The sequence below is a fragment of the Bactrocera neohumeralis genome, chromosome 5 (assembly GCF_024586455.1).
Source record: "Bactrocera neohumeralis isolate Rockhampton chromosome 5, APGP_CSIRO_Bneo_wtdbg2-racon-allhic-juicebox.fasta_v2, whole genome shotgun sequence".
In the NCBI taxonomy this organism is placed as follows: Eukaryota; Metazoa; Arthropoda; class Insecta; order Diptera; family Tephritidae; genus Bactrocera; species Bactrocera neohumeralis.
In genome coordinates, this window is record NC_065922.1 from 20,256,987 (window position 1) to 20,267,380 (window position 10,394).

The 10,394-nt window shown below is 33.4% G+C and overlaps 1 protein-coding gene across 2 annotated transcripts in view; it reads right to left on the reverse strand.

Moving 5' to 3' along the window:
* LOC126758557 (TWiK family of potassium channels protein 9) overlaps positions 1-10,394 on the reverse strand; it is a 93,759-nt gene extending 83,365 nt beyond the window's left edge. Inside the window, exon 1 of one of the 2 annotated variants that reach the window (XM_050472874.1) lies at positions 9,767-10,394. In XM_050472874.1, the coding sequence (XP_050328831.1) occupies positions 9,767-9,979 (213 nt within the window). In that variant the 5' untranslated portion in view covers positions 9,980-10,394. The remainder of the gene's footprint in view (positions 1-9,766) is intronic. The other variant, XM_050472875.1, reaches the window with a different exon arrangement.

Genomic DNA, 10,394 nt, shown 5'->3' on the forward strand with positions numbered 1-10,394 from the left:
CACAGAAGACAGAAAATGAGAGGTATTTGAGGTTTGGTTCAATCCCAAGGCCCTTCAAAGCAGTTACAACAGCTTCCGGCAGAACGTTATTGAAAGATCCCTGGTTTTCAAGGAAGGTCCCAACAACAAATTCCTTAAAACTTATGGCTTCCTCAAGCCATGACACGATAGTAAGAAGGGCAGTATCCACTGACTTGCCCATACAATAAGCATGTTGCGCTCTTGATAAATGGTCCCTCGGAATTCGCTTCCTTATGTACCAATCCATCAGTCTCTTCAGTGTTTTTAGTAAGAAGGAGAAGAGGCTGATCGACCTGAAGACTTCGGCTCTGATTCGTCTCCAGGCGTTTGGAATGTAACCCAGTCTTATGCAGCTCACATAGATAGGTGCCAAGAAGTTGGATGACACCTTAGCGGCTTGTTGCAGCTGCGCTGGTATGGTGCCATCCTGTCACGGGCTTGACAAGGTTACGTTTTCTGTAGCGTGGCATGTGCATGGAATAATTTTTGTTGATTACCTTAAAAAGGAACGACAACGACTATTACATACCGTTATTGGACCGTTTGAAGGACGAAATTGCCGAAAAAGAAAGTGCTGTTTCACCAAGACAATGACAAGATACTGTGTCACAAGTCAGTGGAAGCGATGGCGAAAATCCATGAATTGGGCTTCAAATGCTTCCTCATCTACCATAATCTACAGATATGACCACTAGCCCACTATTTCCAGTTCTCAGAGTTAGGTTAGGTGGCTGATATATGATCAATATGGCGGAGAGATCATACTTAGATTATATTTAGGTATTGATTCTCGACAAAAGCGTTCTGAACCCATCACAAATCTGATTAGATATTTTATTTTTATTTCTGCTATTTTATTTACATTCCTTAAGGCTTGAGATCCGAGGTACTTTAGACTTCATCCGACAGGGCGTTCAAGAAGAAAGTGTTTAGATGACTCTATCTCACACTATTTCAGGAAGATTATATAATCGGCTTCCGGTAAAATTTGCAATCTTAACGTATGAAGCCCGATTGAGCAGTATCTAGTTAGAACGCCTACAACTGCTGCAAGCTGAACTTTCCTGAGTGCGAAGAGCTCTGTAGACCTCTTACGATTTACTCTTGGCCAAAACAAACTAGCTACTGCACAGTTACTAACATAGCTTGGTGAGCTCGCCCGAAGCTGAAATATACAGTTTTGACTCGTAACAAGCATGTTCAGTGAGACAAAAGTACCTGACCTAGCAAGCTAATCAGCCTTGAAGTAACTTGGTTACTTGGCAATCCAAATATTTCTAATGAAATCAAAGCCTCTGAAGACTCGAGAGTAGCCAGGCTCGCATTTATCAATTTACACAGCTTATCTTAGTTTGGGAGTAGATTTCGCGGTTATGTTCAGGGAGGTGTTGTGTGCCATCAGCTCATGCTGATGAGAGCTTCTTGTGGAACGCTAAATAATTTTTCGCAGGCGTTGTCTTTTTTTGGCATCAACAAGTACATGAAAGGGGGTAATAACCCCTTGAGTCTTATAAATATATGAATTATAAGAATTTGCCGCCTTCTTTTTGTCCTCAAACTATATATCTATGCCTAATGCCAAAGAACGTATCACCAAAAAATCGAAATTGAGTTTTTTATTGCTTACGATTCACTACATCATATTACATATGTATGTAGCATAAAATTTTCAGCTTCCGCTGTCATATATAACCAATATATAACCATTTTATAACCAAAACTCACATTTTGTTTCAATAGCAGTGGTTCCTATTACAACGTTTTTCAGAATTTGCCAGTGTACCCACCTTTTATAAAGGTCTCAGTCTACAGTATGTGTCAAAAGTACTATTGCCCTCGAATTACTGGCTCTTCTGAGCAGCCCACAGCCCGATTATTCAAGCGCTTACAAAAGCAGTATACAAGTAAATATACAAACCTGCGCATTCCTGCCTCAAATGTATGCAACATTGTATAATTTATTGCACAATTTCAAATACAAATAAGAATGCATTTTTCGAATGCTTTGAAAAAATCGTTTGATAGCCACTAAGTGACACATTAAAAGGCGCCAGACCATAAATTCACTTTAAAAGGAAACCCCTCTCTCAAATGCCGTTGTATTAAGCACCATAAAAACATGAAAAGAGAAAAAAGTGTTTTAATGCCGCGTATTCATAAGGAAATGGAACGGAAATTGCAAAAGCCAACTAACGGAAATCTTAACTTGATGTTGATGTTGCATGTAACGTCTTAATGCCACGTATATTTACTGCCGTTACACACACACTCTTACCTTTGATCTCACTCACTTAAAACTGTTTGCCAAGTGGACATTCTTAAGAGTGGTGGATTGTGATGGCGCAAGTGATTTGAAACCTGATTTGAAATGTGCGTGCAATGCAGCGCCAGCAGAAGTGGAAACTTTGTAATTATTCAATAAAATATTTACTTGGGGTACTATATAATCCACCGACTGAAGTAGTTACTTATAATGAAGCCCTTTATATGTATAATGTGTGGAAATGAGTATACCAGTTTGAAAATATTTTCAAAAAATACTAGCTAAAATCTTGCTGACCTGTGCTAAACGATTTCTAGAAAGGTACTTCGGATAAGATAATGAATTTTGTCTATATATCTTTGAATTTTTCTTTAAGAATGTCAATAATTTTTTACAGGGCTTTTTGGGAAGTGGACTGATTTTCTGCGCGACTGTACTTCTGAGCGTCCACCAACTGATTTGGTAGAGGTAGTTCGCAGTTAACGAACGAGCGACGATTGCGAGCCTGAGAGTCAGGACAAACATTTTCGCGCGACGTGTTTCTGTAGTTGGTGCAAGAAAAATAAGAGGTACTAGCGATTAATTTCTGAGTGACCTTTGATAAAACGGTAGGAAGGAGACGTTTAATATGATCACAGGCTTACCCAGATGTTGCAATGCAAGAACGAAATATTTTTCGCCAGTCTTTTCTAAGAAAGTGAACCGGTCGCTAACCAAAGTGACAGAAATTAATTTCCGTCGATAATAATACTTATACATTAAACGGAGCCCAGACCAAACTTGTGGCTGCAGTTTACAACTATCAGACTTATTTTTTTAAAAATGTCAATAATTTACATTAAACCTTATCAGTGAAATGCGGAGGGTTCTTCATTGATGGTGTGAGATTAGAAAAAGTTTAGCACATAACATGCGCTTGTCTTAAACATGTAGGTTCTTCTATGATGGTGTGAGAAGGCTATTTTAGTTTGAATTTAACTAAGATAAGTTCTGTAGACAGTTAGGCGAACATACGTACATTTATTTCCTGCTATGCTATGAAAAGATGAAGAATACCTATCCTGGAGAGAGAATCAACTCAGTGACGCGACATACTGACATGGAAACCGATAAAGAAATATCCCCAATTGCATGCATTTGTACAAAGAAATGCGCTGTACTCGCGCCCATCAAAATCGAAACCAATAAGATTCTAATTAAGGTGCATATACAGGATTAACAGATATGAAAAACTTGCTTTCGGGCTGTTGACAGTGGTATTCTGTGACTTTAGTAAGTTAGGGGGACACCCTGCTAAAATGGCAAACAGGCCAATACCACAATTGCCGCCGTCTCGTTAAAACCCTGGCAAGTCTTCAAGTAGATATTAGTAGATATTGATATCATCGGCCTCAACACCCGCGCCGTTAGTTCTGCTTTCTCCAGACTGGACAAGGAAGCAAAGCAAATGGGTCTGGTAGTGAACGAGGGCAAGACGAAATATCTTCTGTCATCAAACAAACAGTCGTCGCACTGGCGACTTGGCTCTCACGTCACTGTTGACAGTCATAACTTTGAAGTTGTAGATAATTTCGTCTATTTGGAACCACGTAAACATCACAACAACGTCAGCCTAGAAATCCAACGCAGGATAACTCTTGCCAACAGGTGCTACTTCGGACTGAGTAGGCAATTGAAAAGTAAAGTCCTCTCTCGACGAACAAAAACCAAACTCTATAAGTCGCTCATAAGTTTTCGAGACGGAGGAAGCAGAGGAAGAGGAAGACCTCCACTCCGTTGGAAGGACCTGGTGGAGAAGGACCTGGCTTCGCTTCGAATATCCAATTGGCGCCACGTAGCGAAAAGAAGAAACGACTGGCGCGCTGTTGTTAACTCGGCTATAATCGCGTAAACGGTGTCAACGCCAATAAAGAAGAAGAAGAAGTCTTCAAGTACATTTTAAGCATGTCATCATTAAATTGGTCGTACAGGTATCGACCTAGGTCACAATCGGCGATCTCAGGAGCAAACGACCTCAGGGAACTCAACACTCCAACATATTGATGGAACAGCTCCACTCCATAGAAGTCTCTGAGACAGGAGGTTGTGGTACATCCCATCCATCTGAAAACAAAAGAGGTTCCTAAGACTGAATTTAGGCGGTATAACCGTAAGAAGCGATCTCTTATAGTGACTGGCAACCTGATAGCAGTGGCAGTACTCGTAAGGTCACAAAGAGATACAGCTAGAAAAATAATGATAAAAAAAGAATCAAGATTCGTTACTAAACTTACAATATATTTAAGAGTTGTCCTGCGTAGTCAAGTTAAGTATTTCTTGTAGAAAGAAGTAGAAAGAAGACAAAAACTACCATTTGAGAAGTCATTATTTGATTTGAAAGAATACCATTCAGGAGCTCTCGTTGAAGTTTTCGGGTCTAGTGAAGGACACTCTTCTACTGTTTAAAACGGTGATGTTGAGACCAAGTTCTATGGAATACTTAGAGCTTAAAAAGCTCCATAGTTCACAGAGAATAGAAGAGAATAGTAGTGCACGCATTTGAATACCTACCTAAGGGATCTGTGAACTTTTGTCGATCAGTGCCAAATTTTCAAGCTTTAAAAACTTATTTACATTTGCGAATCATCTTTGGATAGAAAATATCAAAATTTCGATTGCTTTTTGGATGTAGACAGATCTTCAGGAATTCCATTTGTCAACCGACGGTTTTTTTATGTCATAAATTCATATTCATATATGAATTGGCTGATTAATACAAACACCGAAAATTTCAAGGAATGCATACAGTATGCAGAAAGGGAATTTAAACACGCGAACAACTACTTTAGAGAGTTGCCTTTGGCTTTAAATCCCGTATCTTAGCTACAATAATCACTATAAACTCCGGAGAAACTTTAATTATGCTCAATGGTATTTATATTATTTTTCTGTAAAACATAATTTTAAGAAGTTCCTTGAAAAGATCTGAAAAAACTGTCTTAAAAACCCACGATGGTAATTTTTCGTGGAAAAAATCACGTGAAGTTTCGTTTAGCTTCAAATCAACCTTAAATTCTTTACTTAAAAAAATGGCAAACAATCCTTTGCGATAAGTTTGATAAGCTTTCCGAAGTTCTATGCACCTTTAAATCGCCTGAAAACCACAACTTTTCGCTTCAACAAATAACAAAATGGATTTGTTTCACACGACGCCTTTCGATTATGCAAATACGAGCGCACACATGCATGTAACTGTATATGGGTGTGTGTGCGTTTTATGGCGTCAAACTTTGCGTGCTGCACGTGAACACGTGACTTTTCACCGAGCGGCTTTTCCACAACGCAAAGTATTTATATGATATATATACAAGTATATACATATATATATATATATAATATTTACGCTGCGGCTTTCATTGCAAGCTATTCGGTTTTGAGCGACCACACGAGCTTCCTATCGATTTCTTTGGTCGCGACATGACCACTTAAATATTTACATATCAAATTTTGCATAATAACTTTTTCGGTTGTATGCCGTTACTTTGTCGGTAGCGGGAGTTGTGGCAGCCGGCGCTGACTTGTCGCCCAACTCAGCGTTTAATTACCGCACGACATGCAATCAATGAATTGCTCGGAGTGTGATAGCACTAAATTTTGCATGGATTGCTATAAATATATACTTGCGAGCCGTGCCGCCATATGGTAGTTCGCTAGAAAATATTGGAGTATGTGGTATATAGTATGTTTGTATATGCAGATGTGTACAGAAAATAATATGTCCTTTGGAAAATTTGATGTCGTTGGCAGCACATGACTTCGAAACTTTGTTTATGTAAAATGTTATCTTAGTTCGTTGAAGTTTTAGAGGTTTACTACTCTAGTGATGGACATATTTCTCTTGGTCATAAAGAAATTATTGGATTTCCGAAACGAGCATTATTTTAAATGTCTGCCTTTTTACGAGATTGGTTTTTGAAGCTCATCTTAAGCGATTTAGGAACTTGATATCTCTAACCTTCTTAGCTTATTTCTTGAACGGCGAGCATAAAATTTATTTTCTTCCTCTCTTATTTCGTATTGACATATAATGTGTATATAATTTACTGTAAAAAGTTTCATTAATAAAAGCATTTTTCAATTAAGCTGTCTGAATAACGAATTACCTCTGCTGAAAACAAAGAAATTCACGCATCTTCTAAAGGGTGATCAATTTCGATGCTCCCAACTTTTTTTTTAAATAAAAAAACAAGAAAAAAGGTTAACTTCGGCTGCACCGAAGCTAATATACCCGTCACAGGTGCATTTCTTTTAGTAACTATGTGTTCAGTTTATATGGAAGCTATATGCTATAGTAATCCGATCTAAACAATTTTTTTGGAGATTACATTGTTGCCTTAGAAAATAATCTACACCAAATTTCGTGAATATATCTCGTCAAATGCAAAAGTTTTTCATACAAGAACTTTTTTCCGATCGTTCAGTTTGTATGGCAGCTATATGAAATGACAAATGAGCAAATTCTTGAAGAGAAAATGACGTTTGCCAAATTTCAAAACGATATCTTAAAAACTGAGGGACTAGTTTGTATATATACAGACAGACGGACAGACAGACGGACATGGCTAAATCGACTCAGCTCAACATACTGATCATTTATATATATACTTTATAGGGTCTCCGACGCTTCCATCTGGGTGTTACAAACTTCGTGACAAACTTAATATACCCTGTTCAGGGTATAAAAACACAGAAACTTCAAATTTAATGGAAAATGCTTATTATCATTCAAAAGAACATTCTTTGGCATTAATTTTTTGAAGATTATCTTTTTCAAATGTTGGCCGCGGTTACGTCTCAGATGGTCCATCCGTGGAGTCCAATTTTCGATGACTCGTTCCAGCCTTTCGACTGGCGAATAACACGCGTGATGTTTTGCTCCAAGGCCTGATTCGAAGCGGGAATGGCCGCATAGACTTCAGACTTTACATATCCCCACAGAAAATAGTCTAACGGTGTGATATCACACGATCTTGGTGGTCAATCGACCAGCCGAAAACGTAATAAGAGTAAAATAATTTCAGAAACAATTTCGGAAAAAATTGGTTTTCAAGAGCTAAGATGAGCGTCCTGGCTTTCACAAGTTTTTATACTAAACAAATTGGGTATTTCGTTGATCTTCTTATTTTTCTTGCTGGCTAATTAACTTCTGAAGTTAACGCAGGGATTATCAATGCTTTTCAAGTCAAAAGAGATAAACATTTGTCTTCGCGACCAAATAAGATATTCATGGATATTGACAGCGGTCAGTTACAAGGCATTACTCTTCATTACTCACATTTGCATGCAAACATATATGCCACATACACATACATACATACAAGCATAAGAAAACTCATTTGCTACTTTTTCCATATATTCGCCAGTTTATCTCATTGATTGATGATGATGAATAAGCGAACATTTTTCTTCACAAAACAAATTTCGAAACTCTTTCAGCGTCTTCTCTTTTTTTGTTATCGAAATGTTGTTGTTGTTTTCATATTTATTTTTTCCCATTTCTAAATTAGCCACTTGTGTTAATCCCACGCAGAAATTTCTGTATTAGCAGCACTTAAGTGTTTTATGGCCACTTGAAGATAAACACAAATACTCGGACAACAACGAAAACAACAAGAACAAGAGAAGGAAAATGTAAAAAAGAATTATTTAAATTTCATGTTGATTGAAATATTTTAGTGGTTTTGCTGCGGGTGTGTGTATATAATTGTTGACTCACGCGTAACAATGGACCAAGTGTGGTATTTATTTATAAATAATTACATAATTTTTTGAAAATTTAGAAAAAAATTTAAAAATACAAAAATAAAGTAGCCATTCTTTATTACTTTTTTCAAAAATAAAGGAAAAGGAATTAAATGATGTGTTTTTTTTAATTTAATTTATAATTAATTTAATGTGTTTATATTTATGATGTAAAAAAATTTAAAAAAATTTAATTAAGAAACTAATTAATTAATAATAATTACTAAATTAATTAATGAAAGTAGAATTAATAATAATTTTAATTAATTAATTATTAATAGTTAACTAAAAATTTTGTTTTTTAATTAATTTAGTTACTAATTTATTTTGTGTTAAATATATGTTATAATTACTGTTTTCATATTTAAAAAAATGTTATAATTAAGAAAAAAATTAATTAATAATAATTATTCAATTAATTAATTAAAGCGAAATTAATAATATTTTTTATTAACTAATTAATAGCAGTTAAATAAAAAATGTCTTTAATTACACAATTTTTTAAACAAGTTTTATTTGATAAATAAATTCTTATTAATATTTAAAAAAAATAATAGTTTAATTAATTAATTGTAACACAATTGTCAAACTTGTTTTTATTAAATTAATTACTAATTAGTCATGGTTAATCAAAGCTTTGGCTTAGTTACAAACATTATTTTTAAACTAATAATATTAATTATTAAAAAATTAATATTTTTTATTATTTTAGATTATAATTTTCGAATTATTTACCGCCGCGGTGGAAGACAAAATTTTCAAAAGTTTTTAATTTAATTAACTAATAATTAATATTTTAATTAATTTTTTTATATAATAATATTATTTTTTTTAACTAAAATAATAAAAAAAATAAATCTTCCAATTAATTAATTAAATTATAATTAATATATTTGGTAAATTAGTAATGAATTAATTTTGAAAATAATTTAGAATATATAATTAAACCTTAATTAATAACTAATTACTCAAGATAAAATAGTATTCTTAACAAATTATTAAAAAAAAAATAATGTTTTTGATTATTGTAGATTATAATTTTACAATTATTACTAGAAAGAAAGAAGTGAATAATTACAAAAAAAAAATAAATTTTTAATTTAATTAACTAATTATTAATTTTATACTTTAATTATATTATTATTGTTAGCTAAAATAATTTATAAAAAATTTTAAATTCATTAATTAAATTACAATTAATATATTTAGTAAATTCGTAATTATTTAATTTTTATAAAAATTTAAAATTATTAATTAAACATTAATTAATCACTAATTACTCAAAACCTATATTTTTCATTAGCAATACTAAAATTTAATTACTTAATTATTTTATGTAATTAATTAATAATTAATACTTTGATTAATTTTTTCTTTTTAATAATATATTATTGTTTAACATAACAAATAAAAATTAAATTAATTAATTAAATTAAAATGATTATTTTTAGTAAATTAACAATTAATTAATTTTAATAATAATTTAGAATAATTAATTAATTATCAATTAATAATTAACTACTAGAAAAAAAAAATTTATTTAGTAATATTAATAATGAATAACAATACTTAAATACTTAATTAATTTTTTTTTTGATATTTTCGAATTACATATTTACCAATTTTCTATACCGCATCATAAAAATCGCTTAAGAACTTTAATAAATAATTAATATATAGTATATTTGTATATCCACTCACCAGCCCACCTACGCCTACATAGATTGATAGCGATATGAATAAGCCGATATGATTCAGCGCCGATTTCCATTTAACAGACTCCCAACAGCTTTTCTCCTTGTAGCACAGCACATGGCTAGTTGCCTCGGACTCGACGTGCACATGCTTCAGTTTATCCAAAAGCTCTATGCTGTCCTCGTCGGATGAGTCGAGCGTATTTTTTCGACTTTTCATATTTAATTTTTTAAATTTTCATTTACAATTTTAAACACACGTCAACACATAAACACACTTTTATTTTGGATTTATGCATGATTTTATTTATTTGATTATTGCTTTTTATGCTTTTTTTACAGCCACTTCACTTTTGCTTGCGCATGTAATACACATACAAGCACACACACAGCCACACATGGCATTTCGGTGACGAATTCGCTGACTTTGGTAAGTGCAGCCTTTTATGTCAGTTTTTGTTTTTGTTTTGTGCTTATAAATTTCACTAACTCACTTTAATTGTGACTTGTTGTTGTTGTACATTTTGTTGTGCCACATACCCGTTTATTGCTGGAAGTGTGTGGGCTTAAAAGATATTTTGTTTTAATTTATATATATGTATGTATGTGTATATAACAACACACTGTTAGGTTAT